Source organism: Brachyhypopomus gauderio, chromosome 18 (assembly GCF_052324685.1).
Source record: "Brachyhypopomus gauderio isolate BG-103 chromosome 18, BGAUD_0.2, whole genome shotgun sequence".
Taxonomy (NCBI): Eukaryota; Metazoa; Chordata; class Actinopteri; order Gymnotiformes; family Hypopomidae; genus Brachyhypopomus; species Brachyhypopomus gauderio.
In genome coordinates this window covers 10,173,805-10,195,665 of record NC_135228.1, presented here as the reverse complement: position 1 = coordinate 10,195,665, position 21,861 = coordinate 10,173,805, and the positions used below count along the sequence as shown (strand labels likewise).

The 21,861-nt window shown below is 39.1% G+C and overlaps 1 protein-coding gene across 3 annotated transcripts; it reads left to right on the top strand.

The window, feature by feature from the left end:
• Positions 1-7,807: 7,807 nt before the first annotated feature.
• On the top strand, positions 7,808-21,604 carry slco2b1 (solute carrier organic anion transporter family, member 2B1). Of its 3 annotated transcripts, XM_076979698.1 has the most exons (16): positions 7,808-7,954; positions 8,718-8,943; positions 9,762-9,841; positions 10,436-10,573; positions 11,543-11,702; positions 11,870-12,094; positions 12,178-12,276; positions 12,762-12,892; positions 13,776-13,881; positions 14,395-14,559; positions 15,035-15,224; positions 17,933-18,071; positions 18,621-18,790; positions 19,832-19,896; positions 20,789-20,909; positions 21,020-21,604. In XM_076979698.1, exons 3-16 carry the CDS (start codon positions 9,818-9,820, stop codon positions 21,225-21,227), a joined length of 1,941 nt encoding a protein of 646 aa, XP_076835813.1. In that variant the 5' UTR covers positions 7,808-7,954; positions 8,718-8,943; positions 9,762-9,817; the 3' UTR covers positions 21,228-21,604. The 3 variants fall into 3 exon arrangements, with proteins under 3 accessions (XP_076835813.1, XP_076835814.1, XP_076835812.1); XM_076979699.1 differs by lacking the exon at positions 8,718-8,943 and having other exon boundaries at positions 7,829-7,954; positions 11,906-12,094; XM_076979697.1 differs by lacking the exon at positions 8,718-8,943 and having other exon boundaries at positions 7,831-7,954.
• The last annotated feature ends 257 nt before the right edge of the window (positions 21,605-21,861 follow it).

Here is a 21,861-nt window from a genome sequence, read left to right as displayed (position 1 = left end):
CATTTTAGACATGTAAATTATTTGCAATAATAAAAGGTCAAGCTTGTTAATTGGATTGGTCTAGCACAGTCAAATGAGCTGGTGGATTAGCAAGATAATTACATTAATTAGTGAGAGCCTGAACATGTGTGTACATGTACGAGTGTAAGAGCCATAAAGTATGTTTGTATTTACACATGTGTGATTTGATGACTAACATTTATTTATGTTGTTAATATAGCACACCCCTATTTGTTAGACATAGTATGGCTGTAGGTTAGATTGGTAGCTTTTTAGTAAGGTGGATTTGGGTAGAAATAAGGAGCATGGAGTAACAGTTTTTTGACTTGATTGTTCTGTGAAGGGCCAGGGCCTGTACCTCACTAATGATTTGTGTTGAGTGTTGTCTCCCCTGGGTCCCCAGGGAGGGGTGAGCTAATTCATGTTTTGTGTTCTGTTCAGTTTTGTGATCAATTCCTTATCATTCACACTCCCTGCCCATCACATTTATTTTGTTGTGTGATTATACAATCGAAATGCAAAAGGCTACATCGATTTTTGTCCTGTATTTGTATAGATTTAATATGGTCAATAAAATTTTCAAGTGGGGCACAGAATATTTTGTGGTGGGGTAAATGGAGCGTGAGTTGCAAATGTTGGGGACTCCTAGGTTATACCATAAATTATGGTTTAGCCCAACAGTAAACCTCTGGTAAAGCAAGTTGTTTCAGCATTAAGGACCTTTAGCACATTGGTTATGCATATTCTCATGACTTATGCTGGGCTCTTTCTAACACACTTACATTAATTGTAATTTGGACTCTGATAACTTTAACTGGATTAGGTAAGCAAGGTAGGGGTAAGTAACTACAAAAAGCCCTACACAGTACATCTCTGCATATGAATAATATTTTGATGTTCTGAAAATGAACAGTCAATTTGTGGCCACACTGGCTTTGCTAATGACCTTTGTGACTTATTCACATGACCAACAGCAAGGATTTAATTTATTTACTACTTTCAAAGGCAGGTGCTCTGGGACTGCTATGTGGTCTCAGACTGGTTCAAGGACCTTGGGAGATGTAATTTTGTCTGCTCTTTTTCATTTAAAAAATATTACACCACATTTCTAATGACCTTTGTGACTAGCTCTACATCACCAATGATCAGCACATAATAAATGTGTTGCTAACATGTCATAGGATTGCTGTATAGTCTCTGAATGGGATCAGTGACATCTTTAGGTCTATTTCTTCACAAAAAAGGACTTAAAGGATCAAATCGAGAAGGTATGGCAAAATGAAATGGCCAAGAGGACTGAAAATGATGTAATAAACACTGTAACGTATAAAGCACGCAGAGAGAGATCCTGATGCGGAAATGACTTGTTTTTATTAAGGTAATGCTGTACAGCGAGCCGCGCAGACAATGCGGCGGTGTTGTGCTGGTTTGGGGCTGCAGCGGAGTAGCGGTGGTCAGGACGGTCCGGGGTCGTGAGGCGAGAGCAGAGTCCGAGAAGGTACCAGGGATCAGGCAGGAGACGTGGTCTAGGGAACGAGCAGAGTTTGGTACACAGAGAGACAGTCAGGAATAAAGGCTTGGTACGCGACAACATGGAGGCAATACTTCGCAACCAGGAAGTGTAGTTCTGGTGCTTAAGTACGCATGGAATGTGGGCGTGGTGGTGAAACAGGTGAACTTGATTATGTCATCGGCTATTCCTGACAAACACTTTTCACATCTGGTTGTGCATTTAGGGTGAAGGGTTATGGCTCTAGAAAATAACACCACACAGACTAAACCAGTTAACAATAAAGTTTAATGTCAAGTGTGGACTAAGGGCTATAAAATAGATCACATCCTTCATTTAGTACATCATGATACTTTTTCCAGGAGAAATATATTGAATTTTAACGAAAAGATTTTGTTTTATACTCATAGTCCTGTGATCAACAAAAATGAGGTCAGTCGCAAAATGGCCTAAATCAGATACTGAGTGACATGACTGCAAAATGTTATATCCAAAGACACCAGCTGCACCATTTAGACTTAGATATGTTAAAACATCTTAAATTTGTACACTTAGAGATATAAGTCCATATGTTTTTCTATCAGTGTTCAGTTATTGACCATAGGACCACTGATGACTGGATATGTTTGAGCAAATCTTGTCAAAAGTTAATGTTAAAATGAATGCAATACCATTATGTTCTACCATGTGATGACTATGTAAATGTCAGTGTCAAGTCAAAAATGGTCCACCACTAAAATAATAGCCAGAGTCCAGAAGGTCAGAACTGCTCTGGAAGTCAAACATTAATTAGTGATGATTATGGACTGACGAAGGCAATAAAAGAACTTTAGTCTGTACCATTACACATGCTTCTCTGAGCTGACCTGCTTCATTGAACTCCTTTTACCTTGTGGCAAACTGCCTAAAATATATTTTAACATAAGTCCTTCTGGTAACATTATGTACTTCACTGTGTATTATGGATATTTGTTAGTAGCACACATCACGTCACTCCTCAACAATTTTAAAGTTCTTAAAAAGGAAGCCAAAATTATGCCATCTAAGCAAATAATAATAATAGCTGGTGGTGAACTCATAGACCCTATTAACCTGTTTGTTTAAGCATAAAAGATTCATTATAGAATGATTAAGTCACCTTAGAAGCAATATAAACACTAGTCACACAGACCCTGAATTAGCTAGGGACTTCATTATATGCCTTCACTAGTTAAAGTACATGATAAACATTCATTAACTTGTGCCTAAGCTCCAGGGGGACTAATTATTATTTGACAAGTTAATGCATCTTGAAAACACCTAATTTTAGAACTCATTAATGCCAATGCTACAGTTGCTTCTCCTCTGTGGATAAGGGACTCATTAGGAGTTGATTAGAACTCGTGGTATTGCCTTATTAGCATAAAGTCTCATCAGTAAATGGCAGTAAATGTGATGTAAGGGCTTTCCTGAGAGAACATCCTAATGTTCACAAGTATTGTTTGGTGTTTGCTACGTAGGTTGTTTCTAACATTAACACCGTCTTGGGTATTAAAATATCTTACAATTGTAAATGTTACACTGTTTAACCAGGCCAATAGGTGTGTTTATGGCACCTTCTTGTCTTTCCATACTGCACATAAGTTACTGTCTGCACAGGCAGTACGCAGAAAGGCCTCTTGACCTAAAGATGAATGTATTATATTACACTATGTAGATTGTAATTCATCATTTTATTGTGGGTTAAAGGTAGGTGGTGAATGTTGCAGGAACAGTAGTCTGTGGCAAGCACTATGGCCTAGTACCTTTCAGAGCAAAATGTAAAAATATCACCATTAAACTGCCGTGAGGTTAAAATAATTGGTGTAAAAGCACAACAACTTATCTTATCGAATGTATTTTAGGTTTTAGGCTGTTGCATTTCATCTGTTTGAGGGCTCCAAATAGTCCCAAATCATCATCTTTAGATTCCCACTGCCAAATAAGTCAGCTGGCTAAGGCTTTATTCTATCAGAGGGGCATAGTTGGTCTTTAGTGGTTAATGAGGAGGCAGGGCAAAAACATGACTTCTGCTGGTCTGCTTTTGAAAAGGTGTTTGGTATCATAGACTGTAAGGTCCTAAGCAGAATGGCTAATTGCCAGGATTAAAGCAAGATTTTTGTATGGGGTTTTCAACTTCAACTTCAACTATGGGGCACATGGAACTTTAGCATCAACTTATTTTTGTCGCAATTCATTAAAGTGGCCTGCAATGCAAATGTTGATAATTGGTTGAGCGAGCAACATTCTGGGACATTACAATAGAATGAAGAATGAATGACAAGTACAATTTAATGAAATGAAGTGTGAATGAAACCAATGACATGTAAAGTAAAACATTACAGAAAGTACACAGATTTAATACAGCCGTTCTGTTGGTAGCCAACAATTATTGGAGGTCATACAACTCTACCGAACACTCTGCTAAAATTGTGCACATCACAGGCGAACAATGTGCAACAATGAAAGGAAGCAAATAAAAGTTTAGAACAAAGATTTGATAGAAAACACAAAACTGACACAGTGTACAACTGATAAGGTGAAAACTAAAAGCAACCAACATTGTAGCGAATAAGATCAAACATGTACCACCCACGTGGGTTGTGGCATGAAAACTAAACAGAAAATGTGTGAAACAAAGTAGACAACAAAAGTCACGTGGTTGCCACATGGAGGCTCTTGGTGTGGAAGCACCATCACAGTGCCCCCCACACGCATGCTTGGACACGGGCAACATATGTGGCACACGCCACGCACCTTCCTGAACAGTGCATGGCTGCATCATCCTCCAAGGTGGGATGCAATGGGCATCCACCTAGGGCCAGGGGCACTGCAAGCACCCCAGGTACTTAGTTTTCCTAGGCCTTAGGCCTTCCGATACAGCACCCTCATGCATTGACAGTCGTCACCCACCTTGCTGATGCCTGGAAGCCCAAAACACAGCTTGGCAGGTCCCATGGGCCTAGCAGCTGTCCTCAGTAACTCCTTTAGACTGCTGTGGGTTTGCAGGCTGGCTGTATGTTGGCCAAGGACTGCTGGCAGAGCAGGTGGGCCAGAGCACCACCCTAACACACTGATAAAGCAGTCCAAGGGCAAAAATGAAACTGTCTGGAAATGATCAGTTGTTCTGTCAAATGTGAAGGAAATACAAAAAACGAAGCAAATGTAAGTCTAGAAACTGAAGATTAAATAGAACAAAAAACATAAAGTAAATGCACAGACAACAATGAAATACACCAAAAGAAACATTAAAAACTGACAAATGGCTAAAAGACAATATAAATAAAGATAAACAACAAATAAACAAGTTATGTGGTAGCCACCACACTGAGGCTGCTAGGGGAGGAGTGCCAAGTGTAAATGTTAGCCATCACTCTTCATCACAGTTTATGACGGCAAGATAAAACAGTGGAGCAGCGACAGCACTTTCTGCTGGTGATGTGATTTCTGCTTGGGCCACTGAGCTAGCAGGTTTCTGGGTCATTCAGGCTAATCTGCCCCAGTGACTTTGTGGCAGCTATTTTTTTAGACTAAAGAGCCATTCTGTTCAGCTGTCTTCAGATTGAAAGCCAGACATGACACAGCACCAACCAGCCCCGCAGCACAAAAAAACAGGTTGAATAAACATCTGCTCACAGTGCTGTGGGTCTTCTAACTGGCACTGTTAGTGTCTTCATAGTTTTGCACCTACCCACTTTCTAGGGCCCATCAACCATTAATCCTGGGGTCCTTGTGAATACTCCAGGATGCTGCTGTTTTGACTGGTGCACATGTTCCTACCATCTCCTTCTCTTCTAGGCACTCTTCTACTGGACATTCTTCATCTTCTACTGATCATGACAAAACTCAACATGGGCCTCCGGTTCTTGCGGTGTAACCTGCTCATTCTCACATGGTCCCTCTTGACTCCTGGGCCGGAGTGCACTCCCCACTCACTGAGTAGTCTCCCATTTACTCTGCATTTTCCCTGAGGCTGTGGCTGCTGACCTCTGAACTCTTCATGGCTAACCATTTCATTGTGGAGTGTGAGGGCAGACCCTTCCCTGGGGTAGGACTGACCTGTTCAGGTTCCAAACCAACCCACTGCCCTGCCATGCTTGTTCCCCTAATGCACTGTACTTGTTTTCTTGGCTAGTTGAGGAGAAGGATCCTCAGGCAAGAGTGAAATGGCAAGTGTATCTATGTATACAGAATGACTCAGAGCACTTAGTCACACGCATGACTGAGCCTGGTTCAGTGGGCCAATTGCCATGCTGACTTGTTTCATCCTGCCTCCGATAAGGAGTCAAAGGCTCAGTCTTCCTCCACCTTAAACTGACATGTGCTATACATAAACATGTCGTGCCTTAAAATTAATGACAATAAAATAACTAAGCAATGGTGTAAGACTACGTTTGTCTCTGACGTTGTTTGCACTTGTGCACAAAAAGGCCAAAAGTGAAACGAAATAGTTTAAAAGAAAGGCGTGACGCACTTGTATGATTTGACAACAGTTGATAACACTTCACACTGAAATATGTATGTGTTATTTAAACATTGGAAAGCTCATGATATATATATGCAATTGAAGATTTCTCGCTAAGTTCATCTATATATATTTCCTCTACTTATCAATTGTTCTTCACATACTGTAGCTACATCATCATCATAGTCTTAGTACAAAGCTACAGAAATATTCCACCAGAGGGCAATAGCATGAAACATATCACACAGACATGTAGAGAGAAGACAGTGACTGATAATGCATAACTAATTCTTCTTATTACTATCTGGTACATTATTGTGAATTTTAACAGTACACCAAATAATTTTTTTTGTAGGGTACATATAAATCTCTATCACATCACACATCGCCAGCTTTGCCAAGTATTTTTAGGAGAAGCATATATGAAACCCCTCTGCTGATTATTTCTCTGTGTTTGGGTATATTCATTTGAGAATAACAGAACCCTTTCAGTTATGAAACTATGGTTTTTGAAACTTAGGCTATATTTGTTTTCTAATTCAGACATGCGTATCATATCTGTCGTAGATATTCTACATATCTCATGGAAGCTAACTATGCTAACGTCTCATTGCTATTGTGCATGAAATCCTCTCACATCCATCATATTCATGCTGCCAATTTTAGCTTGTACCTGCAGAGTACAATAGAGTACAATACATTATCTCATATTCTTGTTCCAGTCTCTGTTGGATCCCCCACAGACGCAGTGATTTTCTTATCATAATTACCACTGTACCATCTGTAATGATTCCTACATGTCTGTCTGTGTAACATTCCAGAGTGACTCCCAGTAAACTGAGGAGGATCAGTATTGGCATGCGAGAAGTCGGTGTGGTCTGGATATGAGCTTGTCTTTATGGTCGTCTCTTTCAGCTTATATCAAGCTGAAATAATAATAATTGTTGTGTCAGTAGTGCCTGCAGGCAACTCCTGGCTGTGTTCCTACAAGAGGAATTCAGTTGCAACTGCATTCTGATAAGGTTCATGCAACACAGACACCAACAGTATCGAATGAGATCACTGCCAAAAGCAATGTTCTATGTGAAAGCGCAAACATGAAGTTAAATAGAGCTGGTCAGACACAAGCGGAGCAACAAGAATTGTGCGTTTTAGATGCAGCATTCCGGGGTTAAGCGCGCTCGGTTTCCTGTTTCCAGCGCGTGTTTGTTTTTTTTTGTTTTTGCTCGCATCTGATATTTCTGCTCGCTTCGTAATTACAAGATGAAATACGTCAGAAATATAGGCTGAGTCGATAACAGTTTTGTCAGGCTGCTGCTGTTTTTGTTTGATTTTGTTCCTTGTGTCTGACCCGCTCGTACCTTATCGCTCCAGCAAGGCCATTTAGACCCGTGATATTAACCTAGAAATGCTGAGCTCACGTGTGTGTGTGTGTGTGTGTGTGTGTGTGTGTGTGTGTGTGTGTGTGTGTGTGTGTGTGTGTGTGAGCGTGTGCGTGTGCGTGTGTGTGCGTGTATATTCGCAATAAGTGGACATTTGAATAATCCAAAGAACAAGGCTCATCTCTATCTGTTGGTCACAATAACTGTAATAGCGTCTGCCAGCAACTGCTGTAACAGCTTAATATCCAGTACAGAGTTGACTGGCTCACACTGAGAATGCTGACATACCCCTGAAACCTGAATAAAGTTACAGCGACTTTATTATTTTCAAAATAGCTGGAAGGATACGATGTATATTGTGTCTCGTACTTTGTGGAAATGCAACTTAACAGGCAATATTGTTTTTCTATCTTATAATTGTAAACACTTAAAGTACAGGGCTTTTAAAACTTGGTTTATGCAGTTCGGTCCAAGTTGAGCAATCCAGAGCCCGCCCTTTACAAGACATTGTGTTAAAGTTGTTAAGAACTTCCTCGAAGTGAAAGCAGGATAGACCACATTCGACTCAGCAACTTTACAGTAAGTGTGCTCGTGGTCGTGCTCACTGAGATATAAAGAATATGTAATGCATTATCATATTAAAATTATTTCCTTACATTTAAACTGACAGAAGTGAAGCTATAAATTGTAGTACTCAATATTTATTTTACTATTCCATTAGACAGATTGTTTAAACATAGACACGTGCAGTTATGCAGAAAGTACACCCGGCAATGTGAGTGTATAAAATATGGTAGAAATGCAGGTTTATTTATCTATAGTGCAACTAAGAATCTGCTGTGTGAATGTGTTCATCTATGTAAACAGACGGAAAGCATATTAGAATGTGTGCATGCGTACAGGTCTTGTGTGTAACGGAATGCACGTGTACGTACTCAAAAAACAGAAATTAATAGCAGTCTGATTCAGGCTGCTTTTAAGAGTAGTTACTTAAAAAAAATACAAATTACTTTTAGAAAACATCTGCTGTAATTAAAATCATTTAGCCTATAATTCAACACCAAATGTTACATAAACTTTCTAAGCTTAATTTTGAACACACTGACCCTGCAGACGGCAAGATATTTACTGACAAAAATCATAGATTAAATACATCTGAATAATTTTTTTTTAAATATTTGCCTTTTTAATTTATCTATTTAGTTATTTAGTTATCACCGTGACACTTCATTTTGCCCATTAGAGGGCAGTGGTAATTTTCTCAGCACGCTCAACCACGACATTAAGAGAAAGATTTGAACTCTGGATTGGCACTGTCAAAGTCTGCACCTCAATCCCACAGAAATGCTGTAGCAAGATCTGAAGTGGGTGGTACATGCTAGATGTCCCTCCAACATCTGTCAACTGGCCCTAACCCTAGACTTCTGCAAGGAGTGGACAAAAATCCCAAAAAGCAGATGCAAGACACTCATTTGTTACAGAAGATGTTTGGTTGAACTCACTAAGAGTTAACGTACTTTTGCACTTAGCAGTTTCAGTTTTTGGAGAAATTGCTTTTGATGAATAATGTATGTTTTCTGTGTCCATTATTGCTTTACAAATTGAGCTTTGGATGTAAATTATGTAAGATTATTTTTGATGATTGCTTAGGTGGCTTGAAGTTAAAATGGGGAAGGTATCTCACCGCTATCTGCAGAAGGAAGAATTTATACTGAAAGGGTTAGTCTGTTGGCTGTAGTGGAAGATTGATTTAACCTATAATTCAGCCCCAAATTTTACAAACATTCTAAGCTTAATTTTGAACACAATGACTCTACAGACAGCAAGACATTTACTGAGCAGCAACATTTTATGACTGTCAATATTATTGTAGTTTGGTAAGAACTGTCTGTTCTAGGCTACAGGAAATGTTATGCCTAATTTGTATTTAAGCCTGTTTCCCTGTGTCTACTGCTCTGTGGATTTACCCATGAGTGCTTGCACTAACTGTATTTTTTTATGGTTTTGACTGCTGTCTGTCTTTGGAATACAATATTTGGATTACCCAATTCTCAGTCAAACCTGGTATACTTGTATCCACAGGCGTAGGTCTATCTCTGTTTCTTTACAATGGTGCTGACTCCTGTTGTTTTCAGCGGTCTTCCTGGTTTTTGTGTAAAGTGTCCAGTCAACCAAAGTACTAAACTAAATAGTATACAAATAAACTACCATGGAAAAACCACAATTCAAGAGCACTGTGGTCATTTTCCTAGCAATTAAAGTCTGCATCTAGAGTCTGTAGCTTTTCAAAGATATTTGAGTCCAAAGGTCCCAAATGATTGTTTTGAATAAGAATGGTAGCTAATCTTAATAATGTTTACATTTCTTCACATGTATGATTAACCAGGTAAGAAGTTTGAAGCTAAAGAAGCACACTGAACGAGAGTTAGACCTTTCACATCCATGGGCCTGTTCAATAATATCAAGGTAAGAATTTGCCATGTACATTCTCTTACATTTATGATTAATGTACTCACATAAAATTTATACCAATAGTTTTAGATTGTAAAAAAGTAGATCATAGCCATTAGTTCAGTTAACTTCAATAAATCAGCCTTAGCTTGCCTTTGAATATAGTTTGAAATCATTATATCATAAAGTCCACAGTGTTTTGTTCAGTGTGTATTTGAATATTTGATTAGTAAGCTCCCTTACCTTCAAATCATACTGGAGATCTTTAACCACGTGCATTTCCTTATTTTGTCTTCCTGACCTAATTTTGAGCTTCGTGCTCTTTCCTGTCTTTGCGTATCCTCACATTGTTCATCCACCATCCCTGCATTGTTCTTTCATTTTCCTCACTACTGGACAGTAATTAACTACCTGGTCTCTGTATTTTACCCAGAACATTTCTATATAACCTGTTTCTACACATATGTAGGGTTACACCCTAACCCTAACTATGTCCTCATGTTCATTTATAAATGTTCTTTTGTTTGTCAGCTCTTCATATGTGTGGTTGTATGTGATGGCAGTGTTGGTGTAACTATATGTTCATGTATAACTGTTCTTGTGCATTAGTTCTTTGTGCTGTGCCATGGATTGCTGCAGCTTGCACAGCTGTTGGTGTCTGGCTATCTGAAGGGCTCCATATCCACCATAGAGAGGAGATATGGCCTCTCTAGTCAGATGTCTGGATTGCTGGCATCTTTTAATGAGGTAAATAGGGCATTCAAGAGAAGGGTGCATAATTAAAGGGATTAAAGTTATGTAGAATAGTCCCTAATTGAATCAAGCTTTGATATCAATTGTTTGCTAATAATTGTTGAAAGGCTCCACTGTCTTAGGGTGATTCTCCAGACTTTAGTCAGTGTTTGTTAAACTCACAGCTGTTTGTCCCTTCACTCACTCACATTCAACAGCTTACTGAGTTGTGGGGACAATTTTCAGAACATTCCATTCAGATTTCACAATTTGATCTGTAATAAAAATGCCTGGTCTGTGCCAGAATGAATCAGCTCAGAAGTCTGTTTTCATATTCCTGAGTAGATTATACATATGATATGACTAATACTTTGTGAATGGTAGCATGTCTTTGTTGTGTTTATACTAGTTTAGCTATCACAGTGAACATACCTCTGAACATCCCAGCTTGCATTTAAACGTTTATTCACTGCTGAATCAATGTCATGGATCACATTAATTCACAGTTGAATTATGTTTCGGTTTTGAAAAGTGAATCAACGTTGATCCCTCAATGCTGTTTCAACGTCTTGCTTTTCAAGATACTTAATGGGCATTTCAACATTGCTTCAATGTAAATTGTTTAACCTTTTTACAATGTTTAACATTAAATGCTGTTTCAGTGTTTATTAAATGTTGACTCAACAACTAACATTATTTTAACCACATTTCAACATTTATGGTCAATCGCATGCCAGCTGGGATGGGATGAAGTTTGTTGAAATGAGTTAGCCTGATTTTACAGCCTTAATATTTAATGGAAAGTTAAATCAAACACAGACATTAATTTTCAAAACAAAAAAAAAACTCACTAGATACAGACCTAAACTAGAATTACCTCTGTGCTAAAATAGAATCCTATCTATTTAGTGTAGCCGACCCTAGCTGACCTTTTTTTAGTGCAATAAAGCATTAAGGCAGCCATGGTTATTTCTTTGCTTTCAGGTGGGAAACACAGTTCTCATTGTGTTTGTGAGCTACTTTGGGAGTCGAGTGCACAGACCCAGGTGCATTAGCATCGGAGCGATGATAGCAAGTTTGGCTGCATTCCTCATAGCACTGCCTCACTTTTTCAGTGGAGAATATGAATACACACACAATAACAGTGAGTGATGGCTAATGAATTAATATGAAATACCTGGCTTAATTGTTAATTCTTATAAGCTCACATGTTCTGTAATGGAAGCACTTATTGTATCAAAATGTTTTAGCATGTTCTTACTTTTCTAACTAAAACCTTCTCTGGTTGGATCTGATGTCTATTGCTGACAGGCACCATAGTGAATACCTCTGGTCTTTGCCACTCAGTGAACGATCTCCAGGCTAAACAGTCCAATCAAACCTGTTCAAAAGACGACGGTCATGGCATCCATGCTGCGTTTCCTATACTCCTCCTGGGCCAGCTGTTGTTGGGCATTGGTGGTGTTCCAATACAACCCTTTGGAATTTCATATGTAGATGATTATGCAGATAAGAAGAATTCACCATTGTATCTTGGTAAGATCATTTAAATACCCTGCAATTAGTCTCTGTTACTGTTTTTATTCCCAGTATAAATAGCACTGCTGTATTCCCCACAGGAATACTCTTTTCAGTAACCGTGATTGGACCAGCACTTGGTTATCTGATGGCTTCATTCCTGCTTAGGTTTTATGTGGACTTCAACACAATGTCTCAAGGTGAGGAACCACTCTCTGATCATTGTCTGCCAAAGTAGCATATCCTAACATGCCCAAAGACATGTTCCACAAGTATACACATGAGCCATTGTTAGATGTTGGGGTATGTTATTTCAGCATGAATGAGGGTATCAAATTGAACATCAATTTGTGGACAAGCCTTTGGACAAGATTCAAGACATCTGTAAAATACTGCCTCAGCATATTTGTCATGAAGCAAAAAGAGTGTATGTTCACATATGCGAACAAATTTGTCTGTGTGAATGCACGTGTGATCGTATGTGAGTACAGGTGGATGCATATCATTTTTAAACAACCTGTATACTGCTCTGGCATCTTTTAAGAGAAATTTGAAAAAGGTCACAGATATGACGTATATCCACATATCAAGTTTATGACAAATGAGTTAATCATCACTAACATGCATTTGTATGTTTCTGTTCATCATAAAGAAGCTAAACTGATTTCGTTTTTGCTATGACTAGAAAGTATCAAGCTGGATAAATCTGATCCCCGATGGGTTGGCGCCTGGTGGCTGGGCTTCCTCGTTGCTGGTACATTGCTCTTCCTCACATCCCTGCCATACCTGTTTTTCCCCAGAAAAATGGAAACTGAGGTATGTCCACATATTAACTGGCTACTCTTAATTCTTCTGTGGTGCTCGTTATGTGTGAGTGGAGCATCAGAACAGCATTTGTTCTATCAGTGAGTGAGTTTAATACCTGATGTTGCCACACCAATCTTGGAGAGCAAACCTGAGTGTGATTTCAGGGAGGGAGGACACCTCCTACCCATGTATTACACCGCCCCCTTTTTCTGTTGCTTCAAAAGATGCAGCCACTGGTGATAGTTGGCATCTGTTGTTAATACAGTAGAGTATATCACAGTTAATGAAACAGTGTCCAGGTTTGTCTGGAGAAACCAGATCCAAGATCTCTAGATAACTCCTAACTCAAATGGTGGTTTATTGAAAATGTTAGCAGTTCTGACACACCCTCTGGGTGTTGCTGTTATGGCAGATGAACATTTCAGGTGCAAAAATGGAGGTCCAGCCTCTTGCCTAAATCAGTATTTAGTTTGGCTGCATGCATTTGAGTAGTGAAAGTGTGGAAGGAAATAATCCAGAGGCCTACAGGAATGCTTAGCTCTTGCCAGCTCTTGATAGCTCTTGCTCAAGAGGATAGATGTCTAAATATTATTAATGGCTAAACAGAGGCTTGAAATAAAAATAGAGAGAGTTGGGGAGATATATATATATACATATACATACTCCTAGTTGTGGGAGTCAGTGGGGAGCACCATGCTCACAGTGCAGTTAAGGAAATATGAGCTGGTGGCCAGGTGAAAGTTATATCAGACTGCAAAGAACCAAGAACCATAAAATCCCCAGGACACAACTATTCACACTGCTCAAAGTTAAATTACTTCCTCTTTGCTCTCTAATATCCTCCACCCTCTACTTCAATTAGACTTTTTTTTGTATTTTATGATATTTCCAGGAAACCACAGAGGCCCCTGTGAAGCCCACATCAGAAAACTTCATTGAAAAGAAAGAAGCGGGCCCAAGCCATGTGCCTGAACTTTCACTTACCCAGTTCCTCAAAAGTGGGTTTCACCATTATGCAAAGGTTTCACACAGTGGCGGAGTTAGCAATTTGGGGGCTCAAGGCGAAATTAGCTAGGGGGCCCATCAACATTAATATGCGAGAAATAAGTTTGCTAGTCAGGGGGCCGCCACAGTGGGCTGCAGTGGGAGGGGCCTAAGGCAGTTGCCTAGCCATGCCTCTATGCAAAGACCGCCTCTGGTTTCACACTGCATTTAGCTTACTTTATAACGTATTTAAATATCTATTTACTCAAGAGTAATTATTATTAGTATTAGTATTAATTTATAATATTAATTAATTAATATTAGTATTAATTATTAATATTAGATCTGGCTAATACCCTTACCTTCTTTTACAAATATGTTTATTTAAAGAGTGACCTTGTTACAACTTTTAAGTAATCATTTAGAAATAAAGTAAAAATAATGCTACTGATTTGATTTCTGTTCTATTAATGATCTGAAATGGAATGTGATCTAGAGAGCATGACAGATTCTGGTTTCTCTTGTAGGATTCCCAAGCATCATGTTGAGAACTCTGAGGAACCCTATCTTCCTCTTGGTGGTTCTGGCCCAGGTGAACCTAGCAGCCATGATTGCTGGGATAGCCACGTTCATGCCCAAATTCATTGAGAGGCAGTTCACAAAAACAGCCGCCTTCTCCAATTTGATGATTGGTAAGATGATGAAGCAAATTTGTTTTGTTAGGCAAATGTTCAAACACATCACACAAAATAAGTACATATATCTGAATTATCACAAGCATTCAGTTATGAACCCACAGTGTCAGTAGATTACAGAACAAGTCCAAATATGAAATTGAGGCCATCACACTGGATTAAAAAGGTTTAGCAGAAAACCTGTTTGAATTTGAAACGGGTTATAGGACAACTTGCATTTCAATGTAAGTCAGTTGTTTCGTCAAAGCCCAGTTATTCTGCTTATAAGGCTCATATCATCTCATCTCATATCATACAGCTAACCTGTAAAGTGCATATAAATTATCATTAACAGAATTTCAAAGAGGAAACTTTAATTGAAGCAAAGGTGATTTCCAGGTTCTTTTAACCCAACATAATGTACAGGTTGTACACCACCTAGTCTGGTCACACCAGACTGGTAACATGGATGATTTGGTTGTTCTCTACCAAGGTGGCTTGATCATCCCATCAGCGATGCTGGGCATCATGTCAGGAGGCATGGTCCTGCGCAGGCTCAGTCTAACCGTCAAGTCCTCAGCAGTCATGTGTATTACTGCCGTTCTGCTGGGCAGCATGTTCGCTTTGCCACTCCTCTTCCTTGGCTGTTCAACCCAGAGGATTGATGGGATCTACCCTGACACGTGAGTCACCCTCAACCTTGATGTGTCAAATTTGCATTTGTGCCCTTAAATGTGATGATATTGTGGTAATAAGGTAGTGAGAAAACCAGAAAATAGGCATACAATTATCTGAAAAAAAATATCCCCATGTTTCCCATGTCACCCTTTCAATGGATTATTTTCCTCATTAGTCTTCTATTAGAGGTCTAGGAGTTTGAGGGTTTTAGGCATTTTTGAGGAATGAGAGTGGTGTTGTCATTCTTGGCACCTGTTGGAGCCACAGCTCAGCCTTAGGGGTCACCGCTTAATTCAGAAGCACTCTGCTTGCACAACTGATGGACATCTGTCGAGCGGATTGTTTCTCTGGAAACCTTTTTTTGTTTCAATGCTACAATTCTGAATATCTCTACCATATCTCAATCATTCCATGTTCAAAATCATTTCAATCACCTTCCACCCCATTTTGTTGCTCAGTTTGAATTTCAGCAGGTTGTTTTGACCATGACAATGTCTACATGCCTACATTAAGTTGCAGCCATGTATTTGCCTAATGGGATATTTGTGTTAATAAGCAATGCACCTGCAGATGAGTGTTTATAACATGTTGTTAACATGATGTTGAACCCTAAAAGGCATTTCTACCTGTTGTATCTCAGCTTGTACCTGGCAAAGATTTCAGCTCCATCTTTAACTAATGTTTAACATCTCTGAATGACATGACAGCAGTCAGGGATATATCCCTGCTGCTCTCTGCAGCTGAGTTTAGATTCCACCATATAACTTCTTGGTCCTCCAATCTCTACTCTCTTCAGTGTCCAGAGCCCAAAACGTTCATAATCTGCTTGTTCCGAAAAATCTTTAAGGGCATTTTTAACTTTCACTGAAGTGAAGCCATTGTCTATCAAGAAGCATTGGTTGACATTTCATTACTTGTACTGAATAAGTTAACATTCTCCAGCCTTTCTCTTGGCATCCTGCCACTTCTTCAACATACCGCAACTTTTTTTCTTTCAAATGCTTCTGGATGTCATCTTCCCATGGCACTAGTGGTGCAACTATTAAGACACATGCCTCAGTTGCTGATCCTAGAATTATGCCAGGTGTGGTGAACTGGTACTGTTTGTAGAGGTGTGCCATCACTGACCAGTTATTTCCTGGGGCCAAGACAGATATTCTGTTCTGTATAAGGCACGTCTGTGCTTGTTGTTCAAATATTACACAATGGACAAGCAGCTTCTGGTCAACACTGGGGTTTCTCATTCATCAAGATTCTCATGCTCACTGTGAATTCCTCCAGATTCCTCAGCACCTCTGTATCCTCTACTAGAGGCCCGGTAGCTTAACGGTCATGTGTAGTGTCTTAGATGTTCCCAGGACTAAACTCTTTTGGACAGAGATTTTGGATGTTGTTACTGGGATCTGCTGGAGCCATTCTCCCAGTTTGAAAGCTACAGTGTCTAGTGCGCTGATTACCATGGTACCACATTTTGTCTTCACCTTCCATATCTTTTCTAGTTTTTTCCTTCTGAGAATTTCTGTGTTTCTCAGCTTTTTGTGTTCCTTGTTCTTGATATTGCTGTTGCTTGGGATTCCTACATCTATCACTACTGCCTTCTTCTGCTGTTTGTCCATCACTAGTCCACTTGGTTACCCATTACCATTTTTTGGCTATTACCAATTTTATAGGGCTGTATATGTGAATGAGAACGTGGAGTGAAAAGCTTGTAGAATAAACAAGGTGCACTACGTTTAAACAGAAACTCATCAGTGGCAATAAAATACACAAATGCTTACAGACTACTAACATTTAGGGGTGACCTGCAATAGTCACTGATTCAACTATAGTTGACTATACCCCCTAGTCGACTATGAACGTCATAGTTGAATGTACCATTCTAACTGCATGGGGGTGCCCAAGGATGCTGCTAAACATTAGTTGTTACATGAAATGTCTTTGTTTTCATTACATATAGCCTTTTGTCAAATAAAATCATCCTCATTTCTGTTAATAAATATTTTTAAATGATGTATGCGCATTAACAATAGGCATCATCCTTACTACACATTAATAAATCACACCCTGCAGTTGCACAATCCAAACAAGCGGAGCTGAACACGCTACAGGATAGTCAGCATTTGCCGAGATTATAATGGCTACTAAAAAAACTTCAAAAGTGTGGGAGTATTTTGAAAAAGATAAAGACGAATCAAACAAAGTAAAGTGCAGGTTATGTCATCAACGTCTTTCATTTCGCACATCAACAACCAACATGGCATACCATTTAAAACGCGTAAGGCGAAAAAAATAACCGTTCAGCCGTTTGTCGTTTTGGTCGTGTCGTCTCGTAGCGGTGCGTCTCGGTTGTTGTTGTTGTTTGCTTTTTAAACCCCGTTACTTGAACCTTTCCTTATAATTTTTTTGCTGTTGTGTGGCAATTTGTTTTTATATTTTCAGTCAAGCATATTTTATTTAAAATACTTTTGACATTTTGCACAGTGCCTGTCTGACAGTTCGATATGCGCACTGCGCACTGACAATGACTTTTTTTTGTTAGTGTTCTCTAATGTTTCATAAAAAAATTAATAAAAGCTGAATAAAGCCAACCTACCATGGTTATTCATTTATCTGAGTGTTTTAGTTTTTAAACGGCATCCCGTTTAATATATAGATGCAGAATATATAGTATTTTTGCTAGTGTATTTTTAAAGCCATCTGCGTTCCCCCCAAGATCTCAGAAGTGCAGTCTGGATTGCTCCTGCTCCAGTGAGGACTTCAATCCTGTGTGTGGCTCTGATGGCACAGAATTCCTCTCTCCGTGCCATGCAGGCTGCAGGCAGAAATCCTCTGATGAGAAAATGAAAGTTTGGGTAAAAATCATCTGACTCCCTTTTTATATTTCATTCCTTGACCCCATTTTGAATTCACATTAGCATAAAAAAAATATGAAAAATAACTTCTCCCAGGAAATAATGTTAATTTAGAGATGCAATAAAAGATCATTATTAGGCATCCTTCCTGGTGTTTAAATAAAATTAGCTGCTACCATGACTAACAAACACTTTTAGTCTCATCATAAACACTGCTCTAGTTTTTCAACCACAAATCAGGTCCAATGAGTCCACGTTTTATAAATTGTTAATGTACAAACCTCATGAGCAAATGGAATAAAAGTTACAAATTTATGACAGACCACCTTTCAACGGTGTTTATAGTCTGCTTTCTTGAGTTAGGTTTTCACAGACCACTATGCTACTGCACTAAAACCGACACCTTTTATGTCACTGAGCATTAGCTTCCCCAACATTCAACAACTAACAGAATATATTCAAGATCTATATTATTTAGGTGAAAGTTGATTGTAGAATCAAGCTTAACTCTTTGCTGACAGGGTGAACATGTTGTTCCTTCTTCTGCAGAACTACACAGACTGCTCATGTGTGGAGTCCATCAGTCTCCCTGGATTTGCGTCCTCAGGAATGTGTGATAATGGCTGCTCTCATCTCATCGTCCCTTTCATGATTTTGGCTTCTCTTTCATGTTTGATGGCATCCTTCTCCCAAACTCCATCCTTCATGATGATTCTCAGGTACCTGTTCCAAGATGTGCTTGTCATACATGCAATTGTTTTATGCAAAAATAAATATTGTAGAAAAGAAAATAAATTTGACATATTAAGACATAAATTTTGGTTCTTTTCTCTCTATCTCTGTGTAATTCTACAGAATTACATGGTAATCTTAACAGATATTGCATGATGGTTTAAGAGGAATCAAAAGGAGTATTGCTGAACTTGGTGTTGGCTTATGGTTCCCTGTGTGTTATCTTAGAACCCAGGCAGTCTCTGACATGTCACAGCTTGCATGTCCATTCCCACCTCTGAGACTGTTGTATTGACCTACTTATCTGAACTCTACAGGCTTCATTAACGTCATGTCAGCCTTTGTCACCAAGTGACAAATTGTTTGTAATGTGCAGTGTTTATTTGGTTATTTGTACACAAAGCAGAATCCTCTGTATGAAATTTCTGTCTTGGAGTAATGATAATATGACTATGGAAACCTGTAAAGATATTGCAGACAGGGAAGCAGTAATATCCAAGAGAACTGGTAATATTGTTAATACCTTGGCCCTTTTATGTCCAAGATCTAGTCTAGCAGTTGCATTATGTAAGAAGTGCAAAATTGTGGTGTTTTAGGAAGTGAACACATGTGAACTGCCCCCTCACCCCCTACCCACACAATCACATCAGGTATCACTTCCTCACAGTGCTAAGCATGTCTGTGCAGGCTTCAAACGAGAGATAACACACTCAGACTGAGCACTCTACACAACAAAACCGTCAGAGAGTACGCACCCCACACCCACACTCTGTTTTGCTTTGAAGACAAAAGAAATTAAAAACAAGGCTTACTTTAAATATTCCAAGCTTCCATGCCATTCAATTACTTTTCAGCTCCAGTGTAACATGTAGTACTTCGAGAATAAATAAAGATGGGTCTCTTGATATAGAGCAACAAAACTTTTAAAATGTCAGTATGGATGTTGCATTTGAAACATTAGTATTATATTTATATATGATAAATATTATATTTAAATATACTTTTATGAAATGTTTTCTTTTACTTAGGACTGTGAAACCAGAAGACAAATCCTTAGCACTGGGAATCCAGTTCATGCTCTTCAGAGTACTTGGTGAGTGGTCAATGCATCTGTGAGCAGAACACAGAGATACTGCAGATTTGTGACTGTATAAGAAACATAGTTCACTCAAAACATCAAAGTGTAGCCTACAGTCATTTCTCTGAACCAGTGGCGGCTGGCCAATATGGGGCGCTGGGGCGCCGCCCCCTGAATATTGTTCCAATATTAAAATGAGTTCATTATAAACTGCGATAGTGAGGAAATTATTTAGTCACACTGTGTGTCTAAGAGCCATGTTTGAATTTATTAAAAGAGTAAACACATAATTGTATTTAATTGCTTACATTGTGCACACTTCCTGTGTGCGGGGCGTCGGTCTAATGAGATTGCATGTAGATGCATAAACTTTTGCCAAGCAGGTGATCTGAGGCTGCAGTTTACCTGGTTAGTTTCAGATTTTCCACGGGGCGCAGCTCTATGCGCCCTGGACACACCCACTCTTGTTGGTAGTGTCAGTCAGCTGCGGTTCGTTAAAGCTAGGTTTATACTTTCACGAGTGACCATAGCGCGCAACTCCGCCCACCTCACGCGAACCTCCAACGTAACTCGGTTCAGGTTGAATATCAGCAGGCTGGAGCACCAGCTCTTACAAAATGAGAGAAAATTCAGTTTTATCTTTACAAAAAAATCCTTTCACAAAGCGTTCACTTGAAGAACGCTAGGGCAAAATTCATGTTCAAATAAATAAGGGGCAATAAGACTGCTTTATTTGTTTTTAATTTGTTTAAAATTTGCCTAAAATTTTTTTGCACCAGCCGCCTCTGCTCTGAACAAGAACTTGTAGGTTCCTACATGCAGGATTGCACAATCCCAGCTCTTCCTACAATGTTGTGTGTGTATCTGCTTTTGCATTATGTGGAATGAGCTGGCATTTGTTTTCCAGCGTTTCTGCCGGCCCCTGTGCTGTATGGCAGTGCCATTGATTCTACCTGTATTCTATGGGGGAAAAAGTGTAACAAGAATACCTCGTGCAATTACTACAACTTGGATCTGTTTAGACAACGGTAGGACAGCCTGCCTCTCCACATTCATAGTGAACCACTTTTCATTGGGAAAGAGGAGTTGTGACACCAGGATTAATTAGACCTTTTATTCATTTATCTTTCATTTTCAGATTCCTTGGACTTCAGACTTTCTTCATTGTTGGTGGCCTGGTCTTTTTCATTCTTTCCTTCTTGGTTTTGAGAAGAATGGATTCCATCCAGCAGTGGAAAACTAAACAGTGGAGCAATGTGGCCACAGGAGAGAAAGGCCAGGAAACGGGGAACCAAAATGCCCTTCCTGTTCTGCTCAAACAGTGTGAGACAAACAGTGTTTTGTGAGTACAGTATAGTCAACCTAGGGCAGCTTGTGTCAGGTATTGTCTGGTTCATGCTGAAAGGTTACTACCCTCCATTAGCATTGGAATAATGTTAGCAATTATTAGCGATGTCTCATAGAGGAACTACTTCCCAGACTGAGCTGTGGCATTTTGATGATACAGAAATCTAATTTTAAATGTGAATAAGGACTGCTGTAAGTCACTGTAATCACACCTACATTATATACTTGTCCCTAAAGATGTAGAAGCAAATACTCGCGTAGTCTTACAACACATCATGCAAATGTAGCGGTTGTGCTAACAATGCACTTTTGACCAAAAAAAAAAAAACCATCAAAAAATACTTTGATAGAGTTGGAAGGCAATCCATATTCTAAAGGGGAGTTTAGAAATGCAGGAATTCTAACTCACTCTTGTGTTCCATTGTAGTAGTCAGTCTTCACACTGGTGTATTAGCAGACTCTATCACTAAAAAATAAAAATAAAATGTCATATGCAGATGCCATAAAAAAATCTGCATGCATTTTTGTGTTAACTCCTATGGGGAATATGTATTCCAAGTTATAAGTATGGCAAAAGCATCATGGTTGGTTATTTAGTTGTTTTTATTTTTCCTATTAACTCTGAAAAACTAT